The sequence below is a fragment of the Fusarium sambucinum genome, chromosome I (genome assembly GCF_050947815.1).
Source record: "Fusarium sambucinum isolate potato_lamoka chromosome I, whole genome shotgun sequence".
NCBI classification, from domain to species: Eukaryota; Fungi; Ascomycota; class Sordariomycetes; order Hypocreales; family Nectriaceae; genus Fusarium; species Fusarium sambucinum.
In genome coordinates, this window is record NC_139294.1 from 6,326,844 (window position 1) to 6,346,033 (window position 19,190).

Here is a 19,190-nt window from a genome sequence, read left to right on the forward strand (position 1 = left end):
CTTCGCCTTACGCCTCACATAAAGCGATCTACTACCTCGTTCATTGCTCTTTACTGGAGCTGATCGAGCTTCGACGAAACTCCCACGTCTCCCTCATAACCCCTGGATAAGCATCGACAAGACGGCCCAACAGCTGGGTCTGTCCTCCCAAGATGAGTTCCCGTACGCCACCGACGACCTCTTCCCACGATATTATATTTTAAAGGCTTACCTTTACATTTTCTTTGCACAGTTAAGCAATTTATTCGGAACGTGCGTGCGGCCAAGACGATTGCCGATGAGCGTGCTGTTATTCAGAAGGAGAGCGCTGCAATCCGCGCCAGCTTTCGAGAAGAGAGCCATGATCCTAACATTCGGTTAGTTTCGAAGGTGTCAGTAAACAACTAGATGTACTGATACTGTGTTAGTCGTAACAATGTCGCCAAACTACTCTATCTCTTTACACTCGGAGAGCGAACCCATTTTGGTCAGATCGAATGCCTGAAACTCCTGGCTTCCCCTCGATTCGCCGATAAACGTCTGGGACACCTGGCTACAAGTTTGCTACTGGATGAGAATCAAGAAGTCCTAACACTGGTAACCAACTCGCTCAAGAAGTATGCGGCTTCTACCGTCCCTCGGAATAACTGGGTGCTTACTCAAGTCTAGTGACCTTGGACATTCCAACCAATATGTTGTCGGTCTTGCGCTCTGCACACTAGGAAACATCGCCTCGATTGAGATGTCACGAGATCTCTTCCCCGAAATCGAAACTCTTGTCGCTACCGCCAACCCCTATATTCGAAGAAAGGCGGCCCTCTGCGCCATGCGCATATGCCGCAAGGTTCCGGATCTTCAAGAACACTTCATCGAAAAGGCAACACAGCTCCTGTCCGACAGAAACCACGGCGTTTTGCTGTGCGGTCTTACCTTGGTGACGAGCCTTTGCGAGGCAGACGAGGAGGAGGGTGGAGAAGAAGGGATTGTCGAAAAGTTCCGATCGTTCGTCCCTGGACTTGTCAGAACCTTGAAAGGACTCGCAACTTCCGGCTACGCACCCGAACACGATGTTACTGGCATTACCGATCCTTTCTTGCAGGTTAAGATTCTACACTTGCTGAGAGTTCTGGCTGTGGGTGACGCCGAGACCAGTGAGCAGATCAACGATATTTTGGCACAGGTTGCTACAAACACCGAATCATCTAAGAATGTTGGTAACTCAATCCTGTACGAAGCTGTGCGCACAATTCTCGACATTGAGGCCGACTCTGGCTTGAGAGTCCTTGGTGTCAATATTCTAGGCAAGTTCCTCACCAACCGCGACAACAACATTCGATATGTTGCTCTCAACACTTTGATCAAGGTTGTCGCCATTGAGCCCAATGCGGTTCAAAGACATCGAAACACCATCTTGGAATGTTTGCGAGACCCTGATATTAGTATCCGACGCCGAGCCCTGGACCTGAGCTTTACACTGATCAACGAAGGCAACGTCCGGGTTTTGATCCGTGAGCTTTTGGCCTTCTTGGAAGTTGCAGATAATGAGTTCAAGCCAACAATGACCAGTCAGATTGGCATTGCTGCTGATAAGTTTGCGCCCAACAAGCGATGGCACTTTGACACGATGCTTCGTGTTTTGTCCCTAGCGGGTAACTACGTAAAGGAGCAAATTCTTTCATCATTTGTCCGACTAGTCGCCACCACTCCCGAACTGCAGACATATGCTGTGCAGAAACTATACATTAATCTCAAGAAGGACATCACCCAGGAGAGTCTAACACAAGCTGGTGCCTGGTGTATTGGCGAATATGCTGATACTCTGCTAAAGGGTGGGCAGTACGAGGAGGAAGAGCTTGTGCAGGAGGTTAAGGAGCACGAGGTCGTTGACCTTTTTTCTCTCATTCTAAACAGTGCATATGCCACCCAGGTTTCCACGGAGTACATCGTGACGGCGCTGATGAAGCTGACAACCCGCTTCACTGACCCGGCTCAGATTGAGAAGATTCGACGAATCCTACAGTACCACCAGACCAGTCTTGATATTGAGATTCAGCAGCGAGTAGTTGAATACGGTAATCTCTTCAGCTTTGATCAGGTTCGACGTGGTGTGCTCGAGAAGATGCCCATCCCTCAAATCAAGGAAGAGTCCCGTGTGCTTGGATCTGCACCTACCAAGAAGAAGGCCTCCAACAGGAAGTCAAGAGTCATCAAGCCGACAGAACAAGACCTTCTTGACATTATGGACGCACCTGCTGCTACGCCGATGGCACCCTCGACAACCAACACTGACCTTCTCGCCGACATCTTAGGCGGCACCTCTTCCCCACCGCCATCCGCATCTTCGCCGCCTCCCCAGTCCGGCATGTCAAACATTATGGATCTGTTCGGATCTGCTCCTGTATCTTCCACAGCATCTCCCGCCCCTCCCTCGTCAAACCTCGACCTTATGTCGCCCATCTCCTCAGCGCCTCAACCTCAAGCGCCACAGGCACCTGCTGGAATCCCTTGCTACAATGCCAACGATCTTAATGTGACGTATCAGATTCAGCGCAACGCCGAGGGCATGATCCAAGCCACTGCCAAGTTTATCAACACGTCTGGTTCCGCAACATTGTCCAATGTGTCTTTGCAAGCTGCCGTTCCCAAGTCTCAAAGGCTGCAGCTGCTGAGCATCTCTTCATCAGACCTCGGACCTGGAGCTGAAGCCTCTCAGATGATGCGAGTATCCGGCTGCAAGGGAGTAAGTAATCTTTTTGTCCTACACAAATGATATGCACTAACAATTTCTGTAGCCTCTGCGTCTACGTCTGAGAATTGGATACACACACCCAACTGCTGGACAGGTTATGGATCAAGTCAACTGGACAGAGTCATCCTAGATGCACCTGCTTGACAAATTTATGAGTCAAATAGGGCAGGCCATGCCTTAGAGATAGTAATGTAACCCGCGATCGTGGACTATGGGGGCTGGACTTGAAGATAGAATTCCAAAACGGATGTTTAAGCATTGCTTCTTGCAACAAAATTCTTTCAATACTATACTCGTTTCAAACGTGTAGCAACTTTTGCAAGACCCAGTGGTGTTTATATAATGAATTCCTTCACAATGTTGCCTGACTCAGCTTAATGATGCATTTAGTCTACATATCCACGACTTGTCAACCCCACTATGACAAACTGATGTTGCAACTTCATCTTCCACGGATATACTCAGTAACTGCCATAGCCAGCGGTGCTATGTATACGAGACTTGGACCACTGAACAATTGTGTCTCCTTTTTGGGTCAAAGACCAAAACTTGTCGTTATCAAGCCAATAAATCTACTCACCAGAACAATGTCAATCCAACGAACCGGCCATTTAGAAAGGACGGCCCAAGAACCACGAGATGAGGTTTATCTCTTTGTGTTGTTAAGCAAGGGTTTTAGCTGATCTGTTTCTGTTAGAGTCTTCTAAATGTAAGACTGAGCCGTATAGACCAGGTCAATGAGCGAATTCGGCTGTTTCGCCTACAGCTTGAATCAGGGCCAGTCAATGTACGTAGCCACTCTTGCTATCACAATAATCTAAAGTCTACAATAAGTAATATGCTAAAGATTTATGAGTAGTTCTCAGCCGGTCAGTGGTTGGATACATATGTACCTAATAATCCAAAACCCGGCGGCTTCACCATTACTTCTTCGCCCAAAGCTGCGATGAGACCTGATTCTCCTTACTTCGAATTAGCAGTTCAAGAATCCCCGGGTAACCCTCCTGCAGCATGGCTCTGGCAGCCGCCGTCTGAGATTCTGGGATCTAAGCTGCAAGTACGCGTAGGGGGCAGTTTTATCTTTCCCCCAGCTGAGGTACCTCTTGACAAGATACGCCGTGTGGTGTTCGTGGCGGGGGGCGTAGGTATCAACCCCTTTGCCAGCATGATGGGTTGTATAGCAGAGGGGAATTACCAACTTGATGTGAGGGTTCTCTATTCCAGTAAGGTACCTGCGCAGGGATTGACGGGTGTTCTCTTCCTGGAAAGGATCAGAACGTGGTTTGAAGATAACAAAATCAGTGGCGATCTAAAAGTCTTCGGAACTGGTGGATATGGCAAGTGTGATTATGAGAGCGGGTTCGACATCGCGAAAAGGAGGTTCACTATTCACGATGTGAAAGAAGCCACTGCTGGACAGGAGAATGAGTCTATCGTGTATGTATGTGGGCCGGCAGAGATGACAGATGAGATCGTGGATGGGTTGATGAGAGATGACGGAATGGACAAGAAGAGGGTCATGTTAGAGAAGTGGTGGTAGGCTCACGATGAAGATCATCAAGTCTGCCGTATTTGATATTGTCAACAGTCTGACTTGCTCAACTCAGGCTATCTCTAGTGTACTATAATGTATATTTACTGCGCTGTGGTATCGCTCTAAAACTATATCTGTTCACCACACACCCAAATCCATTGCGATTTCTAGATAAATGATTGGTCCAGTCTGCGTTTCTGTGGTATAAGCCATGTTCAAGATTATCCTTGAGTTCAAGAGAAGAGATCCTCGGCCTTCTGGCGTTGCTTTGATCTTCCACCACCAAATAGTTCCTTTCCAGCATTGTTTCCACCCAACTTGGTAGGGAATAGTTCTCGCGCATTTGCTCCTGCCGCACCTTTGATCGTAAACCCATCTCCGTCTCCTCGTTGATTCGCCATGCCGCGGATATTGAACGAGCTGCTGTCTCCTCGTGCGCCAGGCACAGACACAATCTTGGGGCGATCCTCATCCTTGAGGCGGGCTGATCCTATAGCCTGCTCTAGGGTATCAAGATTTCCTCCTCCAAACTGCTTGATTGACTTCTTGGTAGGGAATAGTTCCTTGGGTTTGTTTCCGCTTGATATGCGATCCCTAAGATCGCGAGCCCTCGATCTGTTTCTCGACGAGCTTGCTTTTTCGCTCATCAGATCGTCGCTGTCACCGTCGCGTCTGGGAGACGCAGATCGATCGCGCTGTTTCCTGCGACCAACGAAGAGCTCCTTGCCTTGGTTCTCGCGGGCATATGAACGTGGTCTTTCCTCTATGTCGGAGTCACGTCTTCTTCGTGCTGGGCGGGGCGCATCGTCGTACATGCTGGCCTCAAATGTCTCAACGTCGTCATCTGAAGCGCGTCGTCTTCGGCCACCGTCTCCACGGTATCCACCATCGCGTTCCCTGTATCTCGACCGATTGTCGTTATTCTTTCGTCGTCGTTCTTCGGGGTCGTGCTCGGGATGAAGGAGGTAGTAGCGACTCCGTAAGGCAGCGCCTGCTTCTTTCTTATCACTCGAGACAGCAAATCGCACCTGGAGGGAGATTTCTGGCCTCGACTCGAAAGGCTTCGCGGGTAGTGTTTCGCCTACAGCTAGGGCTGTAGCATCTGCTACTGGGACAGAGCTTAGTGCAACAATGGCATCGCGTGCTGTGGGTTCGGATGGGAAGAGAAGGTTGGCGGAGGAATCATCGATCCATTCGACTCTTTCAACGTCGCCAAAGTGAGACTTGACGTAAGCCTTGATGTCATTTGTGTGTAGAGAGTCGACACCGTTGATGTGAATTTTGGTTGGAACGAGGGTCTTGGAATCGTCTGTCACAGGCTCGTCTTCGGCCACCTCGCCAGGCTCTTCAAGCTCATCGGGCTGCTGAAAAGGAGGTCAATTCGGGATCGCAGTATGGTAGTTATTATTTATGCCTTACGAGAATATCATCGCGACCGAGATCAGGAACGGGTAGGTCCTGGACCGTGTCGACGGCATCGTCCATTTCAATGTCGAGATCCATGGTTGGTGTCGGAGTTGTCGATAGGTGTGAGCAGCGAGTGAGTGTCAGATTGAAGTTTTCTTTTTGTAAATAGTAGCAAAGTAGAAGCAAAGGTGCAAGGAGCAAATCGTAAGAAAGTTCGTGAAACTTTGGGAGAAGAATAAGAGTGAGAATGTTGAAAGTAAGAGTGAAAGTCGGATTGCGGTTGATGCTCTCTAGCGCTGTATGGACTGGTCGGAGCTTAAGTGGCCGGCCGCTCCGCCACTAAGTCTGCATGTCCCTCGAGGGAAGAATGGGTTTGTTACCGTAGTAAGTGTAAGATGCAAAGCCTAGATAATCATGTTAAGTCTTTTTATAGAGGCAGGTACTCAATTATGAGTACCTTAGCAGTCTTTGGAAATTTAACATTTTTCCCTATAACTCAAAGTAAAGGTAGATTGCAGTGATTCACGGGACCTATCCGTAGATGCCAGATGCACTAAAGCCACAACTTTAGCGCACTTTCCCAAAACGGCAACACACGGGGATGCCAGTCCTCACCATCCATAAGACAACATACAAAATATCCCGACTCCCTACCTACCTACCTACATAAATATCCTTGACAGCTTATGAGATTTATGCCTCCATTTATTCTCTATAGTCTAAGTATATCAGTATTCTCATACAGCAAGTGCTATGTCAAGTCCTCGTAAATTCAGTTACATGTTGGTGTTGAACAAACCCATAGTTGTAAGCCATTGTTCTTGAGGACCTTGGAAAGGTTCAACCTTTATGCTTACTCGGGTAGGTATATAAGTTTGCAGTCGATTCGTTACGCCAAGAGTCCTAGTAAGTCATTTTGTTCACTATAGCTCAGCCGATGCAGTATGCAGCCGACAAAGTGCAACAAGTCCTGTCGTACAAGTACATGGATCAAGGGACATGCTTATCTTTGTGTCCAATGCAGTGTGGTACGAAGCTTAAGACATTGCATTCATCCATCATCACATGCAAACCAATTGAACGCGGTAGGGGCGAGCCTTATATTCCTTATCCCCCAATATCAATGGCTGCCTGCTGATTGTGTTCCTCGGTTATCTGTATGCAACTTGTGTATAATGAATCTTTCTCTATCTTCTAATCCTGATACTCTATTTCAAGCAGACCGAAAATGGCAGGCGCCTTGTTTTTAAAGAATGGGCCAGTGCTGTGCCCGAGGTATCATTTCCCAAGCGAATAGTCAGTCCAACGCCCATTTTATGTATGCCCGAAAAGAAGTCGTTTTCATCAAGTTTTGCTCATATGTCAGGCCAGATCTTCAGATCCTTGGTTCCCGTAGTGCTCTGCGTCCGTCTCTTGTTACTCTATCGTGCAGTCTCTACTCCACGTCGTATCTCCAATGGCGAACTTTTGCATGTTCGCGGTATCTTGATCACGGCCAAATCAGTGTCATCGAGTGATGAACACGAGATGTCGGACATTCTACGCTTGAGGCCAGTCAGTGCCCTAACGATATTGCCTGCAGGCGGTGATTCATCACCTTCATCCCCCATATGATCCTTTGAAGCATCTTGCTCGTCTTTTTTGTCGAGCACAGTATCATGCGTCCAAGCCGACTCCAACCCGTACATGTAGACAGGTGACCGCCTCAGAAAATTCCATGACAGTGAATCATGTTCCATTGCGATATAAAGAGAGTCAATCCTGCCTCCAGCATCCAATACGGCGCAGTGTTGTTTGAGAAAAGCTTGGTCGTAGTTGCCTTGGAGAAGCCTGGGCTCCAGCAATCGTAGCATGGGCAGACCCTGCAAGCGTTCGGCGTCGCAAAGCTTTGCTTGCAGTGGCACCCAGGGTCTCCCTTTAAGCAGGGGTTCGAATGCCCGCGATACAGCATCTGTAAATGACTGGGCATCGTTGCCCTCCACTGCCAACATACGGTGGAGCCCGCGAGAAAGGCACCGTTTATATGAGGTCGTGTCTTTTTCAAATGGAAATGGTGTGTCCTTGGACGGCATAAGAGATACGTGCACTGTCCACGATCTTGGAATTTCAACGGCTGTAGGTTGAGTAGTTGGCGGGACATGTGATGAATCCAACGACCTCTCTGAGGCCATAGTGGTCACGGGCAAGATGTGCAGTAGGTTCAAAGGGGCACTGGCCGGGCCACATTCTCGGGTTGGCGATAGAGGTTCTGCACTTTCCAGCTTTTCGATGCGCTCCTCTAAAACTTCGTCACTGTCTAGCAGCTCCAGTTGGCGATTACGCAAATCTTCCACTTCTCTTGTCGTCCTTGCCATTTGTTCCGACTGTGATTCCAAGACATGCTCCATTTTTTTCATTTGTTGTTGTAACTGGGCAACGAGTGCCCATGCGGAAGCCGCATTACGGTATGAGCTCTTGAGTTCGATGTCGGTCTCTTCTTTGTTCTTTTCCACCGATTCCTCCAGTGCGCTGATGCGGTTAATGATGTGAGGAATTCGACCACGGTCATCCAGATGCAACCTCTCTTCCAGGATTTGTATTTGCTGCTTGACTATGTCGATTTCGGACTTATTCGTGTTGGGCGTTGGCGCATCGGCCATGGTGATGTGGTAGCAGGATAGATGGCCACAGTTACAGGTAGCGCCAGGCAATGATTTGTTGTGGTCAAACCCCATACAACCGCACCTCTGGCCCTTGAGCTCAGGTATCATGAGAATGTAGCGGCATTGTCCTTTTGGAAGTTGAGACTCTTCAGTCTGCGGCGTTGAGGCCGGTGGGGGTGAAGGGGAGGGAGAGGGTGACATTAAGTTTGCCAAACCAAGAACGGTATTGAAGAGAGAGATCGAGACTGATATGAGTCGTCCATGGAAATGTCGGTGGCAGTGGGAGCCAAATATGAGATATGCAAGAAAATAAACAAGTAGGAGAAAAAGGCGGGCGGCTCTAATGATAAAAGCAAAGCAGGGCGATCACTGTCGAAATTTGAGCCCCAGGGATATTGAGTTGCGTGATGCGGGCCAATTGTGTTGTGTTGGAAGAGACTTGCACGTACCTGATCAACAGGGTGATATAGATGAAGAAAGTAGCAGCACACAATAGCCGGCCAAGCAGCCGATACCGTACTGTATATTTGCTAACGGGGTACCCATTCGCGACGTTATCATCCGCTCTCGCTGTCGCCATCAACACCCATCCCATCAACGCAACCTAACCCACGAATCTTAAACCGACTGCGCCCGCAGGCCAACTGACGGCATCACAACTCCCACGCTGAGACCCGCATGGCCCTGACACAACAGAGCGAAGCCAGAGAGTGGGGGGACAGAAGGCCAGTACGTACTGAATGTACCCTGCCACAGATCTTACAGCCGATAGTACCTATTAAACCAGGTACTTACAGCACAATCAGTAACACCGAGAGGATAAAAGCAAACAAACCCACGGGTTCAGGGGATGAATGCAGAATAGTCAAGCAATCCTGGCATGGCGCGACGCATCCACTTCCGTACAAGTGGGTGACTGATTATTTTCCCTCGTTCTCTTTGAGATTCAAGAAACACATGCTTTTGGACAGACGTGCCGCGGGCTCCTCTTGTTTCCGTCCTATTGGTTCCTCATCTTTTGGTTCCTGAAGCCTCAAGCATCGAATATCAAGGGGACTTGATTATCATGGTGGAGGGACAGTTGGGGGCTGCCACGCGATCTGTAACGGGCGCAAAAGGTGGTGTACACTTAGATATCAAGCAAGCAGGGCTTGTGCTGTGATCCGTGGTCGGAATCGCAGTCTTGATTGAGTGAAGGGGCAAAGAGCAAGGGACAAGACAATAGCCGGTCCTTGAACTGATTAGCAGACGGTCTCTGGATGGTCCACCCCCACACCCTTTGGGCCTTTGGGGACGCCAAGTCTGCCACCAGATTTGATTGACAAAAAATCAAACTTTTATGGCTCCTCCCGCACCCGTTGTACTAATAGTATATGCGGACGGTCTGGCGGGCCCCTGTTCCGTAGCGTCCCGGGACCTGAGGACAATCCCGTCACTATCACCTGTCAGATACCATTCTTGAGGGTCAAGTGGATGGTCGAAATGCATGCCCTTTGTATCTTGACTCAAGATCGCCTCTGCTGTTGGTCCAAACATATATGCATGTAGAATACGCCTTATCGGCACCGATGGTGAATACATGCAATGCGAGTAAGTTGCCCGTTGATGCGTTGTGACTGATAAGTGGTTCTCTGCATATAGGCTTTATTGCGCAATCTTGGTTTTTGAATTTGATTTGACATGGATCTTCAGTATCCGTAGGGAAAGAAGGGATTTAGATAGATGCCGGCGGCAGCTCAACTCTGTAGGAATTAATTAGTAAACGCATGAGAGTCTGGACAAAGGTAGGTGAGTAGGTTGCAGCCATTACATACATTCGTATATTCAAGGTGGATAATACGGACAATTTCTACGTCCACGTGCTGAGGTATTGTGTCAACAGTTTTAGTCCCGCTAGAGCTGCACTTTTAAACAACCATCTATCTACCTTACCTAGTGAACAGCACAGCACCATGGGCAATTTCGGAACTGCAGTCACTTCGCTTCTGGATACTTACACAAAGTGTTTGTCCCTCTTAAAGGGTACCCGGAACCACGATGATGGGGCTTTGAGTGATACTCACTCAACATTGAGTGCCTCACTTCGATCTGACCGAAGACGAGTCCGTCGAGTATATGCTTCGCGGCTTTCCAAAGATGGCTCTCGTTTTGAAAAAGGCGATGGTGAGTCTTTTCTTTATATGATGTGAAATTATATTGGGCCCGAATCTAAACCATGCTCTAGCCCCTGCTCGATCGGCGTTAAGACGAATTGTCAAGAAACTCACCACCACGCTTACCAACATCGTCTCACATGATGGAAAGCGACAGCCGGTCAGATATGAGTCTCTATTAGCCCTTTCGAATGGATCCAGTATAGAAGCAGTTCGTACCATGAATGACTTGTCGAGCAGAGTAGGATCTAGAAGCACCATCACTCAAAATAGCGTCGTGAGTAGGGGACGACAAAGATCGCATCGGCACGACCATAAAGCTAGGAATAAATCACAGAAACTGCCAGAAAGCCGACCAAGGAGCGATACCAAGGAGCGCAAGAGACATTCGAGTCGCCAACAACAATCATCCGTCAGCCGAAGTCGACATCGACAGCGAAGCTCCAAAGGTCGACGCTCACCAGACAAGTCAGCTCCTCACAACAGAGTCTCAATATTGACCATGTCATCGGATTCCACAAAGTTGGGAGAGATCAGGCGACGCCTCTCAAAGCAAAGGCCAGTTGAGGGCTATGGGAACATGGCTGCATATCCGTTGTACACGTACCATAACGAAGTTGACCAGACTCGGAAAAGGTGGTGGAATCCTTTCAGACGTTCACGATCGACGGATGATGATATGTAATTCTTGCATTTTCCATTTATATACCATGTGGGTAGATAAGCTGTCGATGAGTGTAGGATGGTTAGTTAATAAGTCTTAATTCCAAACTAATTAGTCTACCACCTTGGTGTAGTTATGCACCTAGTCGTTGATAAGATATGATGTATAGAGTGCACACTTCCATACAAGTAACCAAGACCTTGACTTTTAATAGGCAAATAGACAGTTTCACTTTTAGTAGTAAACTGAATACTTTATATCTCGAAATGCTATACAAGAAGTTACCTAGGTAGTCTACTGTACTGCTTGCTAGTCGACTTCCCCATGGAACTCCTTCTTCAAAGTGGGTCACGTTCTCGAGGCACAGAACAGCTTCGAATTGGATGAATTACTGTGCCCCGCTATCCAAAAATGCCCCGCCAGCATCACCACGACCGAACAGACACACGACAGGTCATCACATCGCTCAACCCCCGACGGCAACAACCATCCGCATCAATTCTCTGGGCTTGTCCCGACCCCGTCCCAGATCCCTTTCGATCGGGCATGCATTTTCCCTCATAACATAATATCGCCATCATGCCTCAGGATCATGCCGCCGCTCTCAGCGCCTTGTTGCGCCAGTCCTCCATCCACGACCACGACGAGGTCCTCAAGGCCGCCAACGCTGCACTCAAGGCAAACAGGAACGATACAGACAGCCAACATACTCGAGTTGTCGCCCTGTTGAAGCTTGATCGCTTTGAAGATGCTCTGCGCGCCATTGCCGACGGTTCCCCTACTCTTCACTCACGAATTTACCTCGAACATGCATATGCACTCTACAAAACAGGAAAGCTTGATGAGGCCACCTCAGTCCTCCAAGCCGCAGGCCTAGAGAAGAAAAGAAGTTTGCAGCACATCGCTGCACAAGTTGCGTACCGTGCTGAGCGATTTGACGAGGCATGCAACATCTACAGTCGCCTCCTTGATACCGACCCTGCCGACGAGGAGAACGACATCAGCATTAATCTACGAGCTGCACTTTCCCAGTCTAGTTGGCTCGGGTACTCTGTCACTGATAGGATTTTGGTTCAAGACTCTGATGGGTTCGAATTGTGCTACAACGCTGCCTGCGCGCATATTGCCAATGGGTCTCTCGAAACTGCTGCTGATCTGCTGCAGCGGGCCAGTAGACTGTGCGATGCCTCTGACGATCTTGCCGAAGAGGACAAGCAAGCCGAGATGCGACCTATCCTCGCACAACAAGCATATGTCTTTGCCAAGCTGGGCAAACTGAAGGAGGCCCTCGACCTCTACAACTCATTATCCAGCACCAAGTATGTTCTGTAACTGCGTATCGTGCGCGCGAAGCTAACAATCTTGTAATAGGGAGGAAGATCCTGACCTGGCAATCATACTTGGCAACAACATGGTAGCTCTGGAGCCCAAGTCCGAGAACCCCTATCTTGTTGAGCGAAGGTTTTCTACTCTGACAGCCAGGAAAACCCACGCAAAGCTCTTTCAGCATCAGTCTGAAATCCTGCAACGAAACAGGCTGACCGTTGACCTGCAAGTCCTGAAACGCGATGGAGTCAAGCGACGTACAGAGGCTCTTCTTGCTGAAGCACAGCACCCCACAACCTCCGCCAACCTCGGCATTCTATCTGTTCTTAACGCTGCCGCGAGCTCGCAAGGAACCACAGGAAAGCAACTCCTTAAGAACCTTCAGGGTTTGGCTCAGAAGAGACCACACGACATTGGTCTTGCCCTGACTATCATACAAATACAGCTTAATGACGGCCACGTCGGTTCAGCATTATCGATTCTCGAGTCTTTCCTTCAGCGACTCGAAAAGGCCGAAAATGTAGAAGCACTGAACGCCCGGTTTAGCCCAGGCCTAGTTGCCCTGGCCGTGACTCTTCTGCGCGTACAGGGTCGAGAGTCATCAGCAAAGGCCGAACTCGTCAAGGCTGCGACACATTGGCAGTTCCGGCAGGCGAGCCCGGCCAGCTCTCTTCTAGAGGAGGCTGGCATTGAGCTAATGAAGTCATCCAACGACAAGGACTTGCAACTTGCTGGCGCTTCATTCCAGAAGCTAATCGACGAGCAGAAGGGCTCGGATATTGCCACAGCCGGCCTCGTTGCAGCTTTGGCCACTTCAGAACCTTCTCGCGTCGAGAAACACCTTCAGAGCCTCCCTCCCGTCGATTCGCTCATCGAAGGCATCGATATCGCATCACTCCTAAGCGCGGGTGTGGCCGTTCCAACTGGCAAGACCGGATCCTCAACTCTCAAGCGAGCAGCACCCTCAGGAAATGAAGGAAAGACACAAAAGCGGCGCAGAAAGATTCGCCTGCCCAAGAACTACGTCGAGGGCAGCAAACCTGACCCTGAGCGCTGGTTGCCATTGCGCGACCGGAGCTCGTACCGTCCCAAGGGAAAGAAGGGAAAGAAGAAGGCTGGAGAGTCCACACAAGGTGGTATGGTAAAGGAGGAGGAGACTTTGGAGCTTGTAGGTGGAGGAGGCGTCAAGGTAGAGAAGGCACCTCCACCATCCAAGAAGAAGAAGAAGGGCAAGAAATAGATACTCTAGTACGACAACGTACTGCATATATATCCATATCAAACCACTTCCCGTTCCTCAAGAACTCTATGCGCCTCGAATCGTAATCAAATATTAGTGCAAGGTTTCATACGATTATAAGTAGCCTTTCATATTTCTTCACGATGGATCCTCAAGTCGCAGATAGTTTTATGTGACAGATACCGTGTACCACTAATATAAAATTCTAACGCTTACTTTTTAGTGCCCTGCCAAGCTCGAAACAAAAAAAAAACACAAATGAACAAAAGCTCAGGGCCAATATGAGGATATCTAAATACATATGCCCTTGTGGTCAGCACATCATATGAGCCATCAACACCAATCTCCCATTCCTGCAGTAGCTCGTTGCTCAAACGAATATATGGGGTATGCCCATTCCAACAAAGCTCATTCACCAAATGAAAAAAAAATCCCTATATACAGAGAACACGCTACTTAGCAGCCTTCCATCTCTTCCTAGAATCAGGCGTTAACAGGCTGCACAGTGCGACTCGGAAGCTGCTCAACATCCTGGAGCGACTCCGCATCCGAGTCTCGACTCTCAAACTCTTCTTTCTTGACACTTCGACCTCTCTTAACACCGGCATCGTCAACTTCCTCGTCCGTCTCTGTTTCCATAGGAGGCAAAGGGCTTCGGCGACCATCTGAAAAACTAACTGCAACCTCACTCTCCGTGTCCGAAGGTATCGCTAACCTGCCACCAGCGGACGTGCTTCTAGTCGCCTGCGCAGTCGAGTATTTTCTATGTAGCTCACGAAAGCTTCGGGCGGTTGCAGTGCTTGCGCTCGCAATAGACTCTCTGCGCTCAGTCGTTTCAACAGGGACACCAACAACAGAATGGAAATCATCATCCTCGGGACCGCTTGGCATAGGAGATAGCGGGAAATCGTGTTGCTGTGACGATTTTCGGGCACGGATCTTTTCGTCATGGCTCATGTTCTGCAAGCCATCACCAAAGTTGATGACCGATGCCTTCTTTCCATGAACAACAAAACTTCCTGTGCCTCTAGCGAGCTGGTGATCCTGCCCCGATTCCTCTCCTGATCCGGCTACTTCCTTGCCTTTACGGCTACCACGGTGATGTGACAGGTGTCCGGCGCCCTCTCTGAAAGTTCGCTGGAGACTACGACGGATCTTACTTCTATCGAGCTTGTCCGTGGATGTGCCCGACTCAGAAGTAACATCGGCACCAGTCGAGACAGTTGCTTTATCTGTGGGATCACGGCTGGGTCGTTGTTCAAGCAGACCTGCTTGCTCCAGGAAATCTTGCTCATCAGCATCAGGGTCTTGACGTTTGTCATCCTCGGGGCGTTGCGGTGACTTGGGGGTTTCGTCTTGTGAAAGAGGCTTGGTCAACGGGGTGGGAGGCAGTGATGAAATAGGAGACTGGGCTATGCTTGATATGGAACCATGTCTTGTACTAGCAGCATCCGGTCTGGCGAAAGAAAGGTCGCGTGAGCTGTGTCGGCGTTTTGTTGCGCTTTGGGGAGGTGTGGTGAAAACTTGGTCCAAGGGCGAATCTACATCCTCGGTAGTTTCAGAGTTTGGTAGGTGGACGACTTGAGGCTCCGTGGGTGTTCTGGGATCGCCTTCGGTTCCAGAGTGATGAGTCGACCTTGACCCTCTGCGTCCTATGTTGGCTCGTGGGGTTGGTGACCCGGTCCTCTGCGAAAGTCGATTCGACTGCTGCTTCGTGGGAGTGAGACTCGTAGATGGATATTCTTCCTCGAGGTCAAGTATCAATATATCGCGATGGCACTTTGATTTCCACATCTCTTGACGGGTCCACTTGAGCTGAGCTGATATCCGTGCAGCGGCAGACAAGAGCTGTTCTCTTGTTCTAGGCTGAATCGGTGCAAGGATTTGGAGATGGCGCGCGTTTCTGAGCTGGTCCTCGAGCTGCTGCTGGATCTCCTGGACGTTCTCTTCGGCCTCTGCAATTTTCTGCTTCATAACATCTCGCCGAGCAGCCGAGATGTCTTCGGCCATCTTGTGGTCTATGAGACTTCGCGCGATCGATACAGGACCTGTTGGTGTCTGAATAAGCGTGGCGGCATCGGCACTGTCAAGCCTTCGCATGCCACGACGGCCTTGGCCATCGTAATTGCCGCCTACGACACCGCGCATCTTAACGCCTGTGGTCCGGAAGGCGGCTGCATAATTGAGCTTGGCGAGCCAGTCATTCATCTCCTCCTCATTGTCTGCCAAGAGCACTTCTTCCAGGCCACCCTGTCGTACGTATACGAAAGCATTCTTATGCTTCTTATAAGCCGCATCATGAAGAGCAACTGCAGCATAAGTAGACATAAGGCCATCTGGTTTGAACTCTTGAAGTGGTGGGTTGAAAATCAACGGTATGCCATCATGCCCTGCTTTGATATGGTTATCGTACTGGTGCATAAGTGACTTAACCCAGCCTGTGTTTCGGAAGAAATAGAGTTGTGCCCCAGTGAGAATTGCTCCCCATTCCTGCCAAGGAGACCGTGCCTTGCGTTTCTTTGCATCCTTCCGCCAAAGCAAGCCCACCTTTGTAACCTTTATGTCGACAATTCCGGGGTGTGCTTCAGCAGGATTGCTTGCTGTTTGTTCTGTCATGAAAGCATCTGGCCGAGATCGAGCTGACACGATCTGTAAAACACCCGTCTTGAAAAATGTCTTTTGCAAATCCTTCAAGTTCAGGCTGGGCGCAGAGCCTAAGTAGTTGTAGTGGTCATCTAACTCCATTGCTTCTTTCAGGTTAGGTCGCAGGGCATCCAACATTCCATCGAGGATCACGGTATATGGATCAACGGGCTCCTTAATAGCCCGTTTTGCAGGGTCATTAACTGTAGAGGGGAGTAAAGGTTTTCGTCGTGACTTGTGTGAAGCAAAGCGATCACTAGTTGGGTCTAAATCATCCTCAACGTGAATAAAAGGGGTATAAGTAATGTTGTCATAAAAACATTCCAGAATGTCGTCAAAAATGCCCTCTCCGTTCGTGTTTTTCAAGTAATCAGATTTTTGCATCTTGTGCTTGTTGTTCTTGTTGAAGACATCAGTGTGTAGAATGAGTAAGGAAAATGCGATAAAATATGCTTGATCAGGCGACGAATAAATGCCCGGATTGCACTCGTGGTAGCGGTTTGCAAAAGCCTGTAGACAGCGGTCGATCTGCTGGGTTTCCTTGGGTAGCTCGGCTTCCATAAGAAGCTTGCGGATCGCCATATCCATGGGGTCACCAAAGAAGCCAAAGGTACGCATGTAGCTCCGAAGGACAGATACCATGAACGGGTCAGCACTCTTCGATAGAGTAGCAGCAATGATACCCCGGCTTGCAACTTCTTCGACGCGGCCAAGGTACTTGTTGGGTGACTCGTCTTCATAGCGTTCTGGGAGAACAAACGAATCCCTAGCAAGCTGAAGCGAGTTGTTTTTGGACCCAATAGAGGCAGGCGTGGTAGGAGTCAACGTGCCCTGGCGGCTGAGCTCGGAATTCTGCCGTAGACGACTCAGTCCGAACAAATCACCAAAACTTTTACGGCCAGTCGAAGACGACGTACGAGTCGTTGGTGGTAAGAGGTGATCATCATTGGAGTCTCGGCCTATCGAACTCATAGTAGAGGACCTCCCTCGCAATAAGTTACCCCTTGTTGGTGAGGAATGGCCCGATTGGGTACTGCCAGGTGCGATCAACGCTGTGGCAGGCGATTGAGCTGTTTGTAAGTCCGGTGTGCCTTTTGTAGTCTTCCCACTAGCTGTTCTATTACTTTGGGCTGATGCTGGGCGTGGAGTTGTCGAGATACCAAGAGACGAAGTAGACGATACACCAGGCTGTGTCTTTCCTTGCTGTTGAAGATGCGCAAACGGGAACAAGGGTTCCGGGGCTTTCTTATGCCTACGTAATCTAAAAAATGGTCCAGATTTCTTGGGTGTTGTTTCCGGGCTTTGGAAAGACGAACTCTGGTGAGATATGCGATCGTTGGAGCTGGCATCGGATCTTGATGACTCGGACGGTCGATTTGGGGGTGTCAAAATAGTTCCATTAGGACTACTTGTCGTGGCCGTTGTAGATGGTCGTGGAGACTCTGGCTCGTCCAAAGTCTCAAGCGCAGGCCGTCGCCTGTCGTCAGTAAAGGATTTCCGAAGTGTTTTTTGACGCTCGAAGTTATTATTGGAATGATTGTCATCACGAGGTATATCTGTTGAGCGGCGAAACCTGGCAGCCAAGCTTATCCTAGATGACTTCTTCTTTGGGCCGGTGAATTCATTCGTAGGGGCGGTGGTAATAATTTCGGGAGCTGAATGGTACTGGTTAGCGGGCTTATTCTTGCTACGAAGAGCATGTAGGATGATTTACGTCGGGGCACGGGAGGTGTTTGTTCAGACTGCTGTTTGACTCTAAGGGATAGTTGAGAATCACTCGCGTTTCGAAAGCGTAAGACGGAAAAGCGATGATGCTTGCTGTTTTCATCTTGTATGGGAGGGGTATCCGGACGGTTCTCCCCTTGTCCTTCAATATCAGGGCGACTTTCAGTATGACTCTCGCGAGGGTCTTCAATACGGCTAGCGGTAGAGTCGCGAGGTAGATCGTGGCATGACGGGGAGTGGAAAAACTCGCCAGCGTCTTCGTGGTTGTTCTGAAAGGACTGAGAGGAAAGCGCAGGAGCAATGTCGCCGGATGCGCTGGATTCAAAGAATGTGTGTCGGCGCACATCAGTCTCACTAGACATATTGTTGTTGCCTCGGCGGCGAAGGAAAGCCATGGCAGCGACTGATCATGATACGCGGCCAGCCTAGGCGTTGTTGAGAAGCCAGGGGATGTCGATGAGAACCTAGGTGTAGAAGCAGAAGGCGGCAGGCATCTAATGGCCTACCAAGCAGAAGACTGGTACACAGCTGCTGTAATGTTCATTGATACAACTGCAGACGTCGATTTTGATAATGAGAGTAAGACGAGGACGAAGGTCGCGTGAAAACTGGATCGCAAGGCTGGAGTGATGGTCGATATACGTTTTTGTCAAGTTTGGTGCTGATGGAGTAGTCACTTTCCGAGCTTCCACAGGGCCAGGGGCTGGCGTTGCAGCCTCAATTGGTCCAGCGCAGCAGAGCAGAGCGCAGCGCAGCGTCTAGGCTCTGGACTGGACCAGGGCCGTCAGACTACGAATGCACAGTCGACCCGACAGTGTAGGGGGGCCCCACTACTGAGGTACCTAGGCGCGTGGCTAGGATCAGGGGCGGGCGACCTAGAAGCTCTGCGGGCTGCTGGAAGGGGAGAGCTTTCATGCACTAGATAACTACTAATTACCTCTACCTATGAGGGCGTCAATGTATGTGGCTGGTGCAAGAGGCGGAAAGGGTCGAGTTGCTCGAGGTTACTGACTGCAATAGAACCGAAATTACAGGTTAGGCATCAAGGATACGATGCAAAAGTACGAGACATGCGTATCCGTAGCAAATTGGGCTCTCGTGTGGTGGATGTTGCGACAGAAAAAGAAC

The 19,190-nt window shown here is 49.5% G+C and overlaps 7 protein-coding genes across 7 annotated transcripts; 4 read left to right on the forward strand and 3 right to left on the reverse strand.

Annotated features, from left to right (window-relative positions):
* Positions 1-152: 152 nt before the first annotated feature.
* FSST1_004750 (AP-1 complex subunit gamma) lies at positions 153-2,858 on the forward strand (the record flags this gene model as incomplete). The annotated part of the gene is made up of 5 exons (XM_083230955.1): positions 153-162; positions 233-356; positions 408-596; positions 649-2,719; positions 2,772-2,858. 5 exons carry the CDS (start codon positions 153-155, stop codon positions 2,856-2,858), a joined length of 2,481 nt encoding a protein of 826 aa, XP_083088180.1.
* Positions 2,859-3,465: 607 nt separating this feature from the next.
* FSST1_004751 (FAD-dependent oxidoreductase) lies at positions 3,466-4,268 on the forward strand (the record flags this gene model as incomplete). The annotated part of the gene is made up of 2 exons (XM_083230957.1): positions 3,466-3,519; positions 3,588-4,268. The coding sequence occupies 2 exons, from the start codon at positions 3,466-3,468 to the stop codon at positions 4,266-4,268; spliced, it is 735 nt and encodes a 244-aa protein (XP_083088181.1).
* Positions 4,269-4,495: 227 nt separating this feature from the next.
* On the reverse strand, positions 4,496-5,765 carry FSST1_004752 (NCBP3 domain-containing protein; the record flags this gene model as incomplete). The annotated part of the gene is made up of 2 exons (XM_083230958.1): positions 4,496-5,626; positions 5,682-5,765. The coding sequence occupies 2 exons, from the start codon at positions 5,763-5,765 to the stop codon at positions 4,496-4,498; spliced, it is 1,215 nt and encodes a 404-aa protein (XP_083088182.1).
* Positions 5,766-7,090: 1,325 nt separating this feature from the next.
* Positions 7,091-8,308, reverse strand: FSST1_004753 (uncharacterized protein; the record flags this gene model as incomplete). The annotated part of the gene is made up of 1 exon (XM_083230959.1): positions 7,091-8,308. One exon carries the CDS (start codon positions 8,306-8,308, stop codon positions 7,091-7,093), a length of 1,218 nt encoding a protein of 405 aa, XP_083088183.1.
* Positions 8,309-10,263: 1,955 nt separating this feature from the next.
* On the forward strand, positions 10,264-11,149 carry FSST1_004754 (uncharacterized protein; the record flags this gene model as incomplete). The annotated part of the gene is made up of 2 exons (XM_083230960.1): positions 10,264-10,474; positions 10,536-11,149. 2 exons carry the CDS (start codon positions 10,264-10,266, stop codon positions 11,147-11,149), a joined length of 825 nt encoding a protein of 274 aa, XP_083088184.1.
* A 558-nt stretch (positions 11,150-11,707) lies between these two features.
* On the forward strand, positions 11,708-13,694 carry FSST1_004755 (signal recognition particle subunit SRP72; the record flags this gene model as incomplete). The annotated part of the gene is made up of 2 exons (XM_083230961.1): positions 11,708-12,447; positions 12,500-13,694. The coding sequence occupies 2 exons, from the start codon at positions 11,708-11,710 to the stop codon at positions 13,692-13,694; spliced, it is 1,935 nt and encodes a 644-aa protein (XP_083088185.1).
* A 483-nt stretch (positions 13,695-14,177) lies between these two features.
* FSST1_004756 (Arf family guanine nucleotide exchange factor SYT1) lies at positions 14,178-18,457 on the reverse strand (the record flags this gene model as incomplete). Its single annotated transcript, XM_083230962.1, has 2 exons — positions 14,178-17,992; positions 18,052-18,457. 2 exons carry the CDS (start codon positions 18,455-18,457, stop codon positions 14,178-14,180), a joined length of 4,221 nt encoding a protein of 1,406 aa, XP_083088186.1.
* Positions 18,458-19,190: the final 733 nt, after the last annotated feature.